At 34.8% G+C, this 18,041-nt stretch overlaps 4 protein-coding genes across 8 annotated transcripts; 2 read left to right on the top strand and 2 right to left on the bottom strand.

Annotated features, from left to right (window-relative positions):
• Positions 1–2,403: 2,403 nt before the first annotated feature.
• Positions 2,404–7,387, bottom strand: LOC110655464 (ALBINO3-like protein 1, chloroplastic). 3 transcript variants are annotated; one of them, XR_009149975.1, is made up of 12 exons: positions 6,792–7,387; positions 6,584–6,694; positions 6,434–6,508; positions 6,199–6,259; positions 5,733–5,806; positions 5,509–5,613; positions 4,889–4,996; positions 4,571–4,674; positions 4,196–4,429; positions 3,768–4,116; positions 2,766–3,025; positions 2,404–2,501 (listed from the first exon to the last, which is right to left on the bottom strand). XR_009149975.1 is itself a non-coding variant. In XM_058149657.1 (11 exons), exons 1-11 carry the CDS (start codon positions 7,143–7,145, stop codon positions 2,945–2,947), a joined length of 1,656 nt encoding a protein of 551 aa, XP_058005640.1. In that variant the 5' UTR covers positions 7,146–7,387; the 3' UTR covers positions 2,404–2,944. The 3 variants fall into 3 exon arrangements, 2 of the variants coding, with proteins under 2 accessions (XP_058005640.1, XP_058005641.1); XM_058149657.1 differs by having other exon boundaries at positions 2,404–3,025; XM_058149658.1 differs by lacking the exons at positions 2,404–2,501; positions 2,766–3,025 and adding an exon at positions 3,067–3,627.
• A 476-nt stretch (positions 7,388–7,863) lies between these two features.
• LOC110655465 (photosystem II core complex proteins psbY, chloroplastic) lies at positions 7,864–8,695 on the top strand. Its single transcript, XM_021811766.2, has one exon. The coding sequence runs from the start codon at positions 8,005–8,007 to the stop codon at positions 8,596–8,598; it is 594 nt and encodes a 197-aa protein (XP_021667458.2). The 5' UTR covers positions 7,864–8,004; the 3' UTR covers positions 8,599–8,695.
• A 1,876-nt stretch (positions 8,696–10,571) lies between these two features.
• LOC110655423 (uncharacterized) lies at positions 10,572–11,789 on the top strand. The gene has a single exon (XM_021811708.2). It carries the CDS (start codon positions 10,914–10,916, stop codon positions 11,682–11,684), a length of 771 nt encoding a protein of 256 aa, XP_021667400.2. The 5' UTR covers positions 10,572–10,913; the 3' UTR covers positions 11,685–11,789.
• Positions 11,790–12,532: 743 nt separating this feature from the next.
• LOC110655466 (uncharacterized) lies at positions 12,533–17,517 on the bottom strand. 3 transcript variants are annotated; one of them, XM_021811768.2, is made up of 6 exons: positions 17,262–17,517; positions 16,973–17,040; positions 15,441–16,863; positions 13,762–15,291; positions 13,373–13,427; positions 12,533–13,167 (listed from the first exon to the last, which is right to left on the bottom strand). In XM_021811768.2, the coding sequence occupies exons 1-6, from the start codon at positions 17,395–17,397 to the stop codon at positions 13,023–13,025; spliced, it is 3,357 nt and encodes a 1,118-aa protein (XP_021667460.2). In that variant the 5' UTR covers positions 17,398–17,517; the 3' UTR covers positions 12,533–13,022. The 3 variants fall into 3 exon arrangements, with proteins under 3 accessions (XP_021667460.2, XP_021667461.2, XP_021667462.2); XM_021811769.2 differs by having other exon boundaries at positions 12,533–13,164; positions 17,262–17,516; XM_021811770.2 differs by lacking the exon at positions 16,973–17,040 and having other exon boundaries at positions 17,262–17,516.
• Between the last annotated feature and the right edge of the window lie 524 nt (positions 17,518–18,041).

Raw genomic sequence — 18,041 nt, 5'->3', positions numbered from 1 at the left:
GCAGCCTCTTTCACCCTCGGCAACAGAGACTTCCTCCACCCAGTCCATATTAGCGCTTAAATGGGTAAGCAAAACACCAAACTGATTAATCAGTTTATTTTCAAAATCTGATTTTTATATTTTAAAAAATAAAAATATAAAAATTTTATTCATTAAATTTAATCAAAATTAAATAAATTCAGATTTTGAAAATCAAAATTAAAAGGAACCTACAATTTAATTTTAGTTACTCTAAATTTTTGAAATTTATCGAGTCCGATTCAAAATCATTTCAAATCAAACCGGTGGTCAACCCTGGCATCTCCAATACTATCTAAAAAACTAAGAGTTTGTCCAGCATGCATGTTGTACTAGGCCTATATGCTATAGTAGTTGTTAGGTTAACATAACTTATCATACATCTAAAATTATTAAATACCTCCAAATTAAAGTGCCAATATGCTTTTTTTAAAGGACTACACACATCCAAAGGAACCAAATGATTTTCCACCAAAATGATGGGTCACCAAGTGGAAGCTTGGAGCTTACTTAATAAGCATGTGTGCCAACACTTTGAACATCAAAACGACATTGAAATCTTTGTCTAAAGTCTTTTACAAATCTGGTGTCTGCCTCTGTCCCATTGCTGAGGACAACGAATCCAACAGCACAATAAAATGGCATAATTTAACTTGGTTAAGTGGTTAAAGGCATCCGATTTAAGTTATTGCTCTTTTAATTTTTCGCTTAAAGAAAAGCACAATGAGAAAAGTGAGACTCAGGGTTCAAGAAGCCAAGTCAGTTGGTGGAATGGAAGGATGTGCAAGAAATATGCAGAGAAGAAAGCAATCATCCATGTTCAGGGTGAAGAAAGCAGAAGATCATCCATGTTCAGGGTGAAGAAAGCAGAAGAAAGCAATCATCCATGTTCAGGGTGAAGAAAGCAGATTTTCTCAAAAATATTCTATAGGAAATGCAGTCACCAAATAAGAGACAAAAGTTGACGAGCACCAATAATTGTTCCATTTTGGGAAGATGATCATTTGTCATCTCAGCATATAAATAATCATTTCTAATTCTAGCTCAAAAGATCATGCTGTCACTACGTAATTATTTTACTACTCGGTCTCTGTCTCTGTCTCTTTCCAAACAAGGATTAAAGACTTATTTAAGAATTGAAGTTCTAAAGCATTTTAAAAAAGAAAGAGCAGGATGAGTTTATTTTGTAAAAAATAATTTATATAAAAAAATATTTTCTATGAAAAAATATATTTTTTATTATTTAGTTATATTATTAAATTAATAATATATATTTATATTATATATAAATAAATATTTTTATATTTTAATAAAATTATTAAAATCTAAAAAATATATAATTTTCTCTTATATTAAAAAAATATTTTCTATCGATGCCTAAAATGTTAAAAGATATAAAACATTTTTTTAAAAATACATTTTGCGAAACAAATACAACCTTAGAAAAAATTATTTTTATTATTTAAAATTTATATACTTAAAATATGTTAAATTTAATTTTAAATTAAAATTTAATATTAATTAATTAATATTTTTAAAATATATATTTTTTTAAAACAATAATTTTAATAATAATACTAAACATATGCTAAGAAAGTTTGAAACTTTTAATTTTTTTTTAATTTTATAGAGATTGGTGTCTCACCCTAATTGAGTAATTCCTAGACAGTAGTCACAACCTTTTAATTTAGTAATTATAAAATGTGCAAAATGAGTTGCAACGTGTACGGCAAGCCATTCAAGTATCTTCATCTTAACCTTTCCTTTTTTACCAAGCAAAAATCTACGTAAAATGGTATTATTTTAAAGAAGCAGTTTATAATAATCCCACCAAACAAACCCTTGATTAGTCAATCTCCTTTGCCAATTTTCTATTAAGACCCAACAAGTTGAGCCCATTAAGGCCTTGAGTGAGGACTGGTATTAGCAACTGTTAAGGAAAATGTCTGTTCATTTGAACCATCGTTGGAACTTTAAATATTGTGAGGGCTAAAAAGCCTGGAATACCTGTTAATCCAAGCTTTTCACAGGCTACTCCAGAGATGGCATTTAACATCATTTTGAGATTGTAATAACTATAGAGACAAACTATTTTTATTCTGGAAACTACAGAAAATACCATTCAAAACTCTTATTTCCAATCCACTCTAGCAAATATTTAGCTTCATCAATCTAATTCTACTTGAAAATGTATTATTGCCTGCTGGAGTTTCTTGTAGCCATCAACAATTGCACTAGGACAATAAAGCAAGTCCATGGCACCACATCTAAAGGAAACTGGGTGAAGGCTGTGAAATTTTGACCCCAAGATCCTTTCCATGATAACAAACATGGGCATTGTATTCTTTCACTTCATTCTGATGACAAATAATCATATAACCAAAATAACACACAGAAAAAGGTCTTATTTCTTCATATATGACATGCACTGATGCACCAAAGTGGACTGTCTCCGATAATGCGACAGCGTCAGTATGGTATGCCTGTAAAGAAATAAGTGCAACAAATAATCTGTCGCATTTCTCCACGTAATTCATTATTTCTACTCTTCTGCTAAAAGATATATATAAAAAAAAATGCAAAACTCCTATTTTTCTGCTTCTACAGTGAATTTTGTTTCTGAAATCTAAAGACCACTTAAACATGACACCTGCTACGACCACATGGGATGCACCAAAATTTCTACTCATCTCTCCATTCCACCCCAGTATCAATACTGTATGCCAAATACGCCTCAGAAAACTTACCAATCACAAAATAAACCTTCTTAGTATCAGAAATGCAAGTGAAGGCTGCTTGCTCATGCTCCTTTTAGCAAGAACGATAAAAAAAACTTGCTCTCCCCATTCAACATAACAGGTAAACAATCATGCCTGTTAGTCTCACTCAATTTGGAGTACCAATAAAATGGCATCCATCTCTTCCATCAGTCTCTTGCGACTTGATGCACGTCTTCTTCAGAAAGTTCGTTGTCTGTCGTCGTGCTACCATGTACTTCAACTACTTCCTGAGCGTTATAAGTTGGCAATGGCAAAAGCAGCAAAGAAATGAATAAAGATAGCTTTTGATTACTTAAAAATCAGAAATTAAATGGAGAAAACACTTAATAATTCCCATATCAAACACTCAATATATATGAAACAAATTTCTAAATTGCATAAAGCCATCTTTAAAAATAAAGAGAAAGACAGTGAAAACTTGATGATGCAGCAAATGCTTGGGAGTCAATTTATTTCACAAGCCTGCCGTGGACCTGAAAATTATCAGCTCTTGTTTCAATGTGACTATGTGTTGAACCAGATGCCACCAAAATTGACAGGTAATTCATATAGAAAGCATCGCATTGCATCTTTGTGATTGCTAACGTCTAGTTGTAAAATTATGCGTCAAGTTATCAAAGACCAAAAGAAAGTTGCTAAAAGAAACAGAAAATCTACTAGCCACACACAAAATAATTTGAAAATCCCACCATTGCCTCTCTCGACCACTCTGTGCCCTTTGCATGTGCATGAACAAATCTAAATTTATGAATAACCCCATCTCATGGATATTCAAGAGGAAGAATTTTCCAGCTAGCTCATACTTTTCCTGCTCAGTCAATCAACAAAACTACAGTGCACCATAAAGAACAAAGAAGGATAAGTATTGCACAAGCAAGGCAACAATATGAATTCAGAATGCAGTCTAAAGGTTATCAAACAATGAAGAATATGCCTGTTCTAGATCATAAAGCATTGTTACAACTGTACCTTTTGTTTATTTTCATAGGCCTGATGTTCAACACTTCCAGAGGCATTAGAATTGGAAATTTCACCTTTCTCCATATCAAACGTGGAAGTTGTCTTCTCATATTTGTTAAGGTTCTGCCCAGTTAAATCACTATTTACAAGTCCAACAGCAGAGGAACTGTTAATGCTGTCCGCAGACTTCTTAAGTACACCAGCATCAGCCAAACTCACCCCATTTTCTCTCTCAGATGCATTTTCAGGACTACCATTTGCTATTGGATTTATTTTTGCAGCAGCCTGTTCAGCTTTCCTCTTCTCTTCTTCTCTTTGTTGTCTTCTTTTGGCCTCTTGCTCCTTTAGCTGTTTAAATCTGAATGAATAGACAAATTTAGACCACAAACAACTATGATTGGTGGAAAACAAGGCAAAGATTCGCAAAACTGCAAAACCTTTCACCAGGACGTAGTCTTTCTGGTGTTAACGTTTCAACTTGTCCAGCCTTAGATTTTGTAAAACCTTCTGGTGTCAAAATTTCAACTTGTTCAGCCTTAGTTTTTGTGGTATTTAATTCAGAGACTGATTTCTGAATCCGAAGTTGGTCTTCTTGGCTCACAGGATTCTTTGCACCCCCTAACTTCTGAAGCCACACCTGTTGTGCTGTGCTCAATATGTTATTTGTGAACCTGCACGATATCACACACCAAGTTCTAGAAAAATACAGGGAGAAATATGGTGCAAAACAGTTTCTATGAGAATGCCTCAAAAAATATCCTAAAGGAGATTACATAGTGTTCATAGAATTGAAAGGCTTTACATCTGCTCACCAATAAAGGCTTAGACCAGAAGGAACTGAAAGAGAAAAATAACCAATCATTAATGGCAGGAGCTTAGTTATCGCTTGAGAACTCTTCATGTTTGGATCATTACTCTGCAAACAATAACATGTGTTACAACTTACAATTTGAATAAGTAATGGATTCTGGAACCAAACTTGACAAAAAAGCAAGACTTAAAAGTTGGCAGAATTAGATACATATTTTCTATTTCTCCACGAAAACTCATACCAAACCCAGGCTTTAGCTCATAGGTTGGGGTAAGTATTAAGTTCCTCAGGAGCAAATCTAACTTGGGAAATGACTGACCTGTGAGGATTGCATGATTTGAACAGAGATGTATTGTGAGACAACCAGCAATACAGGCAAGACAAGATATGCCAAGGTATCAGACCACCCAAGAGGTGGATGTCCATCCTGAAGAAAGGGGGGTGGGGTTGAGAAATCAAACCACCTAGAATAAGTTCCACAATTTCAGGGCTAGAAATAACAACAACAACAATAACAATCACTAAGCCTTAATCCCAACCTAGTTGGAGTTACTATATGGATATTTGTATTCAACAACAATATTAAAAAAATGTAAATTTTTTTATACTACTTCCCTCCACGTCATTTTAGGTATCTCCCCTTTCCCTCTCATTCTTTCCACACTAAAAATTATTTGCTAGAAATATCTGAAAGAAAAAAAGAAATGCAACAGAAAAGAATAAAAATAACTCTGCAGACTGCTTTACTTGATTCAAATAAACAAACACATTTAGGAGACCAATATCGATGAATAAATCTTTAATGCATTATGAATGATGGTTCAACTAAGTCCTATTATATAAAAAGCAACAAGATGCTTGAGTGGCGCATGATGTCCACGAAGTTCTAAAAGATATTTTTTACCAAAAAGAATCCAGAATTTGAACAAAGGCACTCACAACAAAAGGGAACAGCCAAGAGATGCCACTGCCATTTTGACGAGCAGCAATTGTAGTAGGACCAGAAAGGGAGGGTATCCAAAAGAAGCCTTCAGTAAGAAGTCCCTTCACATCAGACATGGAGATTAATTTAGAAGAGAAATAAATAAAAAGCCAAAGAGAAAAAAGCAACAAGAAAGAAACAATTAATAAATATTAAGAAAGAAAGAAAGAAAGAATCCTACCTCATCTGCTACATTTGAAAGGGCTCTATACAGTCCTATCCAAACTGGTATTGTTGCGAGAGTAGGTAGGCATCCTGGCAACAGCAGTAAAAAGACATTAAAGAGACTTCCAGTTTAGAATAGCAAGGAAATAAAAAGTTCATTTCACATCAAAAGGTAAAGAAAAATCTCTTTAAACAAAACCGGCAAACCTATAGTTATAGTCTAGATAAATTTTAGAAAGTGAATAGATAAAACCATTAATCCTTCCTGTAAAATTCAATCTTTCTATAATTGCCCAAAATAACATTTCTATTTATATGTTTAGAAATGTTTGGTGTTCTCAGTAATCTATCAGTATTTGTAAACATATCAATGCTTAGCCAAAATTGAAGAAACTCAATCAAAGCATATGTGAAATCCCAATAATTTATAATTATCGGTCAAAGATTGTATCAAATCTATAATTAATGAGCAACAGAAGTACCTGCAAACGGGTTTATGCCTGCTAGTTTATACAATCTGGCTGTTTCAAGTTGAATTCTCTCCTGCCATTAAATACAAGTAATAAACTTGGTCAATAAAAAGAAAGAAGCTTAAAAGCTATAGAAATGATATTAGTTTTACTATGACTGACAGTACATGACACTATAATTCATGATTTGCATTTCCTAAATAATGAATCACTAGATTCTAATTTTAGTAAAAGAACAAACATTCACCTGATCTCCAGTATACCGTTTCTGAATAGCCTTTATCTGAGGCTGCAAGGATCGCATAGCCATTGCAGATTCTACCTGTCCAAAACAAATTACAAACATGCACAAAATTCTTCACCCTAAAACACAAAGAGCTTCAATATTGACACAAACCTGCTTCTTAGTCAAAGGAAACGTGGCAGCCTTAACAAGAACGGTTAGGAGTATAATAGCGAACCCATAAGCATAAGGAACATGCAAAGTAGATAACCCATCTTTTAAAACCTGAAATGGAATTGAAACAGACAGCCATTTTTAAGTACAAATTCCTCAACCCAATAAAATTGTATAAGCAAGTAAAAGTGAAAGAGAAAGAACAGACCTTTAAAACACTTTCCATGTAATTGGTGATACCAGAGAGCCAATCATTGTTCTGTTTGGTTGTAGTGGTAACAGTATCCGCATTCGAGACAGCAGCATCAGCAATCGTATAAAGAACACTCTCAGCTCTGCTAAACAAATCCTTAACCATTCCTTCAGCGGCACCATCTGGGTCCGGAAAAAGACCGGGTTTGAACCCAAAACGAGCGACGCAGACCGACCCACGAAGAAACGTTTTGTGGGTATAGAAGGAACTGAATTGAGTTCGGGGAAGAAGAAGGTTTGAGGTTCTTGTTCGGTCCGGGAAGGAGGAGAAGACGAGGTTGGGTAACGAAGAAGACAGAGATGTGGACATTTGGTTGTTATTATAATTTGAAGGTGAAGGGATAAGGTATTTATGGAAAATCACAGGTTTGGAGTTGAAGAGGTTGGCGGAGCACAGAGAGCGGTTGTGGTCTGGTCTGGTCTGGCCCGGCCTGGCCTTGTCTGGTTTGAGGTCTTGGACTTGGCGGTGTCAGCGAAGGGAGAGAGGAAAGTTTTGAGGGAGGAGTAGACGTTGGCTTCCAGCTCCTGGGAGTCTGTGAAATGTGACACGTTTTTAGGATGGGTCTGTGATTAAAAAAATATATTTTTAAAATATATTAAATTAATTTTAAATTAAATTTAATATATTTTAATAATAAAAATTTTAAAATAATTAAATTATTTTTTCAAAGTTTAAAATAGAAATATGCTTCCAAATGTTGTCTCAATTGGGCTTCAACCTTGGGCTCCCATGTGCAAAAGTAAAGCAGGAAAGGGCTTAACAACTGGGAGCCCAATAAGAATAACAGCTTTACAGTCCATTCTGTACAATTAGGCCACTGAGAGGAGAGTTGTCATGGAGCTTATTAGCATTAATCCTATTGGATTAAGAACCTTAATTCCAAGGACTGTGGTGTTTAGCTGACGATAGTATTCACTTGAAATGAAGTGATAAGAAATTGAAACGTGAGGTCCATATGTTTCCACTTTCACTCTATGGATAAGAGAAGACATAATTCCATTGGTCCTCATTTCCCTGATTTGGCTTTACTTACAATCTTGTCTTGGCAATTTTTCCTATCACTCCAGTCTAGTAGAGCTCATTTGTTCTCCTGTCACTGCCTAGATCATCAACCAAGAAAAGTAGCGCTAGCTACCCTAACAAGACCAAGAGCAAGAATCATCAATCAATGGCAATAGCTATAGCTACAATGGCAATGCTTAATGCCAAGTGCTTGAGCATCAACTCAAGCAAAAACATCAACCCAAATAAGCCATTTACAAAACCCATTTCCCTTCTCTCCATGCAAGACCTCCGTAAAGGTCTAACCATCTCAAAACCAGCAGAGAACACAGCTCTTGTAGGTACTGCCATAGCAGGAGCTATCTTTTCTACCTTGAGCTCATGTGATCCTGCCTTGGCTGCCCAACAAATTGCAGAAATAGCTGCAGATGGAGACAACCGTGGCTTAGCACTCTTACTTCCCATAATACTAGCCATAGCTTGGGTGCTATTCAACATCCTGCAGCCAGCACTTAACCAACTGGACCGTATGAGGGAGACCAAGGGGGTGATAATTGGGCTCGGGCTTGGTGGATTGGCTGCATCAAGATTCATGTCAGCCCCAGAGGCATCAGCAAGTGAAATTGCCATGATTGCTGATGCAACAAATGACAATAGGGGTCAGCTTCTGTTGTTTGTAGTTGCTCCTGCTCTTCTTTGGGTGCTCTACAATATCCTACAACCAGCTTTGAACCAACTCAACAGGATGAGGTCTCAGTAGTGATATATATATATATATATTTGTCGTGGAGGTGTAATGGCAGAAAAGTTTACTTGTAATTGCACCTACCTTAATGAAACTCTCTCTGTTCTTATTTTTTTTTTGTTTTTTGTTTTTTCCCTTTTCTCTTGCTTGTTTAATTAATTTGAAATTTCAAGTGTAAGTTCTTAATTAATTGTTTAATTTGTCTAGCCCTGCAAACTCTATATATATAAAAATGAACACCTTAACTTTCTTTTAAATTAATTAATTCTTTGTAATTATGGTGTTCTATAAATGAACTCAACTATTTAATTTTTCATCCCAATAAACTAATTAACTAGCTAAATATTCGTGCCTTTTACACCTAAGTTTATTAATTTTAATTTTTAATAAACTTTTTAAAAAGTTTAACTACATAGCATGTTCTTGAAAAAGTTAGCCTATAGATAGATTTATTACTAAAAGAAATGAGTTGAATAAATTAAAAGAAGTTAAAAAATGGGTTTTGATTGCACTCCACTACTCATATTTTTTATCATTTTCTTCTCCAATGGAGGAGGGATCTAGTGTTTTGACTTATACTGTCTCCAACTAGGTGCTATTTGGAAAATTCTACCACCCACTCGAATTACTAAAAAATAGTATTTTTATAAATATATAATTATAATTATTTTTTAAATTAAAAATTAGTGAGTCTCTTATCTTGTAAGAGAGTGAATATGCACTCTAAAAGCACATAATTACTTTTATTTTTATTTTATTTATTTATAATTTAAATTTAAAATAAATATTAAAAATAATTTTAATATTATTAAATTAAAAATCATTCATATGTTTTTTTTTTATCATGAAATAAATAAAGTATGCTTGCCTTTCATTAACACCAAGTAGTTCAATAAATATTATTTCTTTATTTTCTCTAAACTCCAAGCAATATACTTGATTTATTATTGCTAATAATAGAAGCATCAATTAATCACTAATCACATGCTTCTCTCCTAACAACCTAACAAAATTATCAAAGCAAAAGATTTCCTAAATTTGCCAACTAAGGTTAACAACTAGGATTTCTAATTGAATAACCACAAGAATTCCATACCAACTACTCTCTCTATTAAACAATATATATTCCAAACCCATTCATACTTAAGATTCATTTAAACAAGAGAAGAGGCAGCCTATATTATAGGTATATAATACACATAAGCAACTAATCATTGTTCATAAGTGGGAAATTTATAATAAAGTTTCTGAAATTTAACAAAATTTATATGTTAATCCCTGATTTAAGTTTAGATAATAATTTAATCTTTAATTTTAATTTTGTTAACAAATTGACCCTTCTATTAATAAATGATTGTAGTTATAGTTTTTTTGGTTAAGTTTTTGGTGTGAACAATTTAAATTTAATTAGATTAAAAAGTGCTTTCAATTATAATTTTTTTTTTATTAATAATATTTAATTATAAAAGTAAAAAATAAAAAATTATTATATTAAAATATTTTCATACTAATTTTCAAACTAATTCATGTATATGTAATTATTTATATTGGTTTAGTGCATTTAAGTGTTTTTATCCTTATAATTATGATTAACACTAATCTAGTTGGACATCCACCTTCAAAATTGATTCCTAATGAAGTATACGCTATACATTTATCATATGTCAAAATTATTCCATGCAATAATTACATATACAATGAGTAAATTTTAATCATTAATTTTGACAAAATTTACATGCAACCCTTTATATAGATTGTTATAATAATTATATCCTAAAATTACTCCTCCATATGATGAATATTAAGAGTTTGGATAGTGCTTGGGGTTGAATGTTAGACAATATCACCATATAGAATCTCCTCTCTCTCTCTCTCTATATATATATATTGAAAAACAATCATGCATGGATTGGCTACAAAATGGGAACCAATGGACAAGTCTTCATCATTGAACCAACAACTCTAATATATTTAGATGGTCCACCATAAGATTTATCCCTCACTTACATTGAATCATTATTGCCAAGAGTAGTAGCCGTCCATAATACGTTATATATACTTTGTAACCATCGATCCTTTCATTACAAAACCCATTAACTCCTCCATGCCCACTGCCCATACCCACCACATGACCGTCCTTCATTGGCTCAACCATATCTAATTAATTAACGCTCGAAATTTCTCTTATTTTTTTTTCCCTTTCCCTCCATCTCTTCCATGCAACCAGAACTCAAACCCTAAACAAGACGGAAAACAATTTTCAAGGGAGGAAAGGAAAGTGTTTTTAAAGGACAAAGCTGTAGTCTTTTAGTTTGCAGATAGATAGATACATGCAAAACATGAAACAGAAACCTCCCATACTCAAATACTTTCTTCTCTCCCTTTCCCTTTCTTTTCCTCTCCTTCTCTTCTTCTTCCCTCTCAAAACGGCCACCGACCCACCGCCGCAAAACTCTCCCTCCACCATCAAGGACCTCAGAATCCGACCCGGATACACCTCCTACGATTCCTACATACAGCACCAACTCAACAAGACCCTCAATCCCAAGCTACGAAAGATATGGACAACCCGGGACTGGGACCGTAAAATTCAAGTCTTTGCGAGTTTTTTTCAATATATGAAGCAAAGAAACCTCCTTTCCAATGATTCCAAAGCGTTATGTATCGGTGCCAGGGTCGGCCAGGAGGTGGAGGCTCTGAGACGTATCGGCGTCGCCGATTCTGTTGGTATTGACCTTGTGCCCTTCCCGCCGCTGGTAATAAAGGGTGATTTCCATCACCAGCCGTTCGATGATGAGACTTTTGATTTCGAGTTCTCTAACGTGTTCGATCACGCGTTGTATCCGGACAAGTTCGTCGCCGAGATCGAACGGACGTTGAAGCCCGGGGGGATATGCGTGCTACACGTAGCGATTTCTCGACGGGCTGATAAGTACTCGGCTAATGATTTGTTCAACACAAAGCCATTGGTGGAGATGTTCAAGAAATCGGAAGTGGTTCATGTCCGGAAAGTTGACGGGTTCGGTTTGGACACGGAGATGGTGTTTCGAAAGAAGAAGATGAATGGGGAGAAGGTGATCCAACGGTCCTTATTTTTTTAACAATTTTTTCAACAATATTTCTTTTTCTTTCTTTATTTTTTTATTCTTTTATGTGTAGACAATTTTTTTTTTTTTGTATTTTTATATACTTATTTGTTTGCTTAAGCTTGTTTAAGAATTATTTTTGGTTATAATTTATCACATATTAAGATCTGTTGGACAATATTAACTACTAGTGTTAATAACTGTTAACTTATCTATTAGATATTAATGATTAATAATTAATTATTTATATAATTATTAAATCAATAAAAATAATTATTAAATAATTAATAATTAAATAAAAGTCAATGAAATGAGATCAAATATTTATTTAGAATTAGTTGGCAAGTATTCAAATTAATTTCTAATATAAAACCACCCTGTCATTATAGTATATACCCTGTTAAATATCATTTAAAGTGGGCAAATTTCCATCTTGTAGATGTTGCAGTACAAGTTTTGTTTGATTATAGAAAAATAGTTGATGCCTTGTGATACACAGCCTCACCCTTTTGACTTGTTAGATGTATCAAAAGTGCTCAAATAAGTGTAGGAGTTGATGATGCCACAGTAAGTGCAATATCAATATCAAGTGGAAGTCATCATTGGCTTTTAGAATAATCAGGAAATTTATGATTGCACGAAATGGGATTACCTGCTACCAATCAAACAAGCTTAGCTAAGAATTCACATTTTGCAGTAAAAAAAAATATAAAAAGAACAAGCTGGCTTGCACTTGTAATGGGTCTCAAAACATTATATTTATATTTGGTTTGTTAAGTAGAATGAACGTAAAGCCAAAGAGAATCAATGGATAACTAAACTCATAAGAAAGATGAATTGTTTGTCTTTAGCAGACAAAAGAATATTCTCATCATAATTCTCTCTCACCATAATGTTTATCTATAATTATGAATTCACAAATAAATAAAGTTCTAAAATTTTTATCTAGTTTGGATAATATAACAAAACTAGGTCCGAGTCCCTCATTTGCCCACTTTCCCTACTAAAAAAAAAATTGGAGAAACCCACCCAAAAAAAAAAAAGGAAGTGAAGAGTTCTCTCTTTTTTACTGGAATTCTCTTGACAAGTTCCGAGTACATATATGCACACAGTTCATATTTGCCAATATCAAAGAAACAAGCATGAAGCATCCCAACCTCAGGTCGTTTCAATGTTCTTTGCAATGCTTCTCATATCACAATCAAGGTGAACAAAAATCTCACTTCATTGCCTGATGCCTCACTGTCAGCCGAAAATAATTCCAGGAACGTAGGAGAGGCCTCTGCAGACCACCGCTAAGAAAACAAAACTCCTGTAGGAACATAAAATCAAACATGACAAATGATTGGGCGATTAAGGGTTTGGTTGACTGTCAGGGACGAAATCAACAGGCTGGCTTTCTATGTCCTCGAGTTGTGACTGAGAAGCTGTCAGCTTCGCTTTCTTGTATTTGCTTGAACTTCTAAGAATCGTATCCAAGGTCATGCCAGAAGAGCTGCTTAAATGAACGGTAGAGGATAAATTTAAGAGTGATCCTATGAAAGAAGCATAGAAATTCAACCTTTTTGCAAAGACATCAATGTGTACAATTGCTTTCTAATGTTTGGAACAGAAAGTGAATTGAAGAAGGCAAACGCAATTAAATGATCAATGCCTATAGTCCACCACTGATGATGATGAGAGGAATATTTGATCTCACTTACAATGTTTTTGTGAATGCTTTTCCACCTCCCTCCTTTCTTTTCCTGCTGTGAAATCCTGTGGCAAATTTCAATTTAAACAAAAGCTCAGCACATTATTTATTTAAAAAAAAAGTGAAAAACAAGATATGATATAATATGAGCGATAACACTAATGCCAGATATAGTATCTGTTCAAAGCTGTTCACATATAAAGGCTTTCCTTCAAAACCAAACGTGCATTAACTGATGCGCATCTAACAGTGGCAGCAATAAATTATAAAACAAGCATCCATTATATGTTCACTCATTCTAAAGAGACACAACATTGCAAAAGCACAATTGATCAGACAATAGCTTTTTGCTCAAACATAATAGGCACTAACAAGTCCACAAAACATATTTCAGATTACCATTTTGTGATGAGTCAAAATCTGTATTGCTTTCTCCATCCGAATAGTCAGAAGACAATGAATTATCTGATGGAGTTCTGGTGCTGGCATCTGAATTATCAGCTTCATTTGAAGAAGCCTCATTACTATCTTCGTTGAATATTGAACCTGATGCTCCTATTAAGCTCTTCTTAGTTTCCGAGTTATTCACAACTTCCCCAGTATTAACTGTGGATGTTCTTTTACCATCCATATGATTGTGATCCTTAGGTGATTGATGCCCATTAACTCTTGTATTTAGAAAAGTTGTGTTTTTAGAACTTTCCAAGCTAGAAAATGCAGCCATTTTACTCTTTGCACGAGCACTGGTGCCAGAGGGCTTGACAGCATTGGGCATTCTAGCATCTTCAGGAACAGAATCGAACTCTTTGAAGTTGCTAGATGGCAAAGCTTTTACCACACTCTCAGAAGCATTCACAGGCTCCTTGTTTGATTGAAGTATGAACTTTTCAGACTTTGCATTTGACAATGAACTCTGAAGCTCTAGAGAACTAGAGTTGTCACCTTGAGGCTTTGCTCCAATTTCATATTTCTCATTTAACCTCTGTGAACTCTGTAGGTCAGGTGAAGGACCATGAGAATGTGCATCAAGCTTCCTTTTGTTCTTTTTAGCTTTCATCTTACCATCTACTCTCTTTGTCTCAGTTTCTCTATCAACAAGCACCTCAGCAGAACCAACAATAGCCACAAAACAATCATTAAAGTTGATCCTGTTACTTTCGCATGAAACTTCCGCATCATCAGTATCTCCATTTGCATGGCCACTTTCAGGGGGATTACCATTGACAACAGCTTTGACACACTTTCCCTCACTGTTGCTTTCCAGTCTACGTGGTTCAACTTGGGAAGATTGAGTTCTGCGAGGATCATTTTCAAACCTAATATCTTTTTCACAATCCAAATTTGATCCATTTAATTGAATTATGGAATCTCTACTTGCCAATTTAGCTTGTTTCATCACCTCAGCTATCTTCCCTATGTTATCAGCTAATGCTGCAGGTTTATCACCAACATTCTCATTTTCTTTTTTAGATTCTTCAAAATTCATTATATCTGAACTCTGCATCTTCCTAGTTTTCTTTCTTGATGTCCCATCCATATTTTCAGAATCCATTTGACCTTTTCTGATCTGCTGCACTGATTCCACCACATTCTGGATTACGTCATCAATTTCCTTATCAGTAGCCAAAAAAGAAGTACTAATTGTATCCATTTCTGATATTTCTTTCCTGTCCTTTGGAGGTATATTGCTTTCCTGCTCATTAACATTATCACCAGAGCGATCTCCATTGGCAGATTTATGAGGCTCATTTTGAGATGCAATACTAACAGAACCTTTAAGCTGTTCTGTAACAGATATGGATGGGGTTCCGCCCATTACGTCCTTTGCCTTTTTGGACTTCCTTCTTTTCTTTGATGATTTTGAAGGATCCACAGTTTCAATATTTCTGCCTTCCACACTGCCGGCTTCTCTGTTGCTTCTATCAAATTCTACAAAAGATCACAAGAATATCAGCCGATGTCTTCTTATCACTCTTGAGTTTCTTCAGATCAATGGGGAAAGGAAGAAAAAGAAAACTCTAAAATGAGAAATGAGCAACTGTATAAATGAGCATACACATAGAATCCACGACACTCACCTTGGGAAGAGGGTCTTATGTTTTCTTCATGGAGAGGATTACCATGCTTTTCTTTCAGAGAGAGTGCACCAGGCTCAGAACTTAATACACCCTGGATGCATTGTCCACGGACAAATTCTGCATTAAATTCTTCTCCCAGATCCCTGGGGTCCCCACAATTCTCTTCCCTAACATTTGTCCCGGAAGAAGGAGCTGCAACAATTTCTTTATTAAGAGTACTTGATGATTTCTTTTTCTTTTTCCTCTTCTCATTGGTTGGATCTAATGATGGCAAATGGACAACTTGCGGAGTGTGAGTAGATGAACCATCTAAACGGGCATTTATATTTTTCAGTTTGTCCGATAGAGAGTGCTGAGAGATTGTGGGAGTCTCAAGCATCTTTTTATTAGAATCAGAAATCAAAGTTTGACCTTCTTCCGGAAAATCATTATCACCTTTTTTTTCCTCTTTTTTTTTACGCTTTTTCTCTGTTGCTGGCTTTGACTGTGAAGCATCTTCCACCGATTTAAAACTTTGCATATCAATGCAATTTTTCCTTGATTTCTCGTTAATGCTTCCAACATGTTTCCCTGGCATTCCAGTATTGTCGCTTAGAACAGCAGCCCTTTGCATTAGAGAATCCATCCCCTTATTGGCATCAGAATATGGAACCATGCCTGGCCTATCAATAATATTCTTGTTTCCTGTCAAGTTATCCAGCATAAATATTCCACCTTTATTTTCCAGAAAACTTTGTGACACCATAGTCTCTTGCTGAGATTCATATTTACCAGACTGAGATAATGAAGCATCGTTTTCCTTTAAAGTAAGGTCATGTACAGGATGTTTTCTTTTCTTTCTGCCTTTACATCTTTTCTTTGTATGAGATCCAGTTTCTAAAGCACTTTCTGGCAGTAAGCTGCCCTGCACATCATCAATACCAGTGTTGGAACTGTTTTTGCGGCCTCCAATTGGTGTTTTCTGAGTTTCATTTTCATTATCACATTGATCGTCTTTCTCCTGTGTATGAGAATCTGACCTATAGTTGATGTCCACATATTTAGCTTTTCCACGATTGTCACCCATCTGTTCAACTCCTATCTCCAAATTCTTTAAAACATCTTTCCCATCCCCAGCAACACCCAAAGTCAACTGGTCAGCAACAGGGACCTTCTGTTTCAGGTGCTGTTTATCGATAACATTGGACAACTTTCCAGGATGACCATCAGCAAGAAGATTAACCCCATTCACAGAACCATTGCCAGAGATGCCAATGCAAGCAACCATGTTGTTAGAATCAGGATTGAGGAAATGCCAATTGTCATCATGCTCCTTTACACTAGACGCATCGACACTAATGAACCAGCTTTTATTAACCCCATGAAAAGCACTTTTCACCAACATAGAATCGCATAAATGATAATAGCACCCTCTCCGCTTCACCTGAGGTTTAGAAAATATAGAAAATATTGACAAAATGATTAATTTTTTTTTTTTCAAAAATATCTAAATCCAATCAAGCACAGCCTCTAAGCACAACAAAAGCCTACACCTTTAAAGAATGAATTTTAATATCTCCAATTTGAGGAAAGCAAAGTGGGTGCTGATGCACTATCTTCTCTGCGAATTATAAAGCACAAACACATCATCGATAACATCAAATATAACAAATTTACACATCGAAATATAAACCGGATGGTTCAATTGAAAAGCTAAGGGATTTGATTAGGCATTGTACTGTAAGTAAACATAGAAAAAGACTATACAAAGTGAAGCTTTATGAGATGTTCAATGGCTAAAAATGTAAAAATATCATATGAATAGAAGGGATGATTGATTACGCTTGAGATCGGACACGGTGTCGGTGCCGGAGATGATCATAGCCAAGTGAGTGTCGAGGGCGGTGTCTATGAACACGGAGTGGTAAGACGTTGTATCATCGGAGTCGGGGGTTGAACTTGGTTTCGCCATTGACATGACTCTGGTAATCACCGTGTGTGTAGAGAAAGAAATATTAGTTTAGGGTTTTAGATTTAGCGGTTGGCTCAGCGGCGAACTGTTACGTTTCTTCACATTTGTATGGCGGGACAACGGTAATGGGAATAAAATAAAACAAAATAAAATAAAGACCAAACGACACCGGATTGAATGACTCCTACTCTTGCACGCGCGCAGGACAAATGATCAGTTGAGCCGCTGTGACTAACATGAGGTTAAGGTTGAAAAACTTTCTAGTTTTTATATTTTTATTTTTAAAAACAAATAATTTTTTAATTAATGTTATCAAACGTTTTTAATTTTTCTGCATGTTTTTAAATTATTTATTTATTTAGACTTTAAAAAAATACTAAAAATACTCTTATTAAAATTAATAATTTTGTATATGTCTTATTTTAATTTTAAAATAAAAGAATAAAAATGTTAATAATAATAAAATTTAAGGATGAAACACTAATTTATTCAAAACTATGACTCCTTTGCCTACAGGCTTTCTAAAACTGTGATGTAGCGTGGAATGAAGCTAACGGCAGCAGTTGTTGTAAGAAGCTTAATGGTCATCTTCTAGATGGGAATGCTATGAACTTTAATTGTTCCTCTCCTCTTGCAGGTGAAGCGACTGC

Source organism: Hevea brasiliensis, chromosome 7 (assembly GCF_030052815.1).
Source record: "Hevea brasiliensis isolate MT/VB/25A 57/8 chromosome 7, ASM3005281v1, whole genome shotgun sequence".
NCBI lineage: Eukaryota > Viridiplantae > Streptophyta > Magnoliopsida > Malpighiales > Euphorbiaceae > Hevea > Hevea brasiliensis.
The sequence above is the reverse complement of the archived record's forward strand: the minus strand, read 5'-3'. Positions and strand labels throughout refer to the sequence as shown.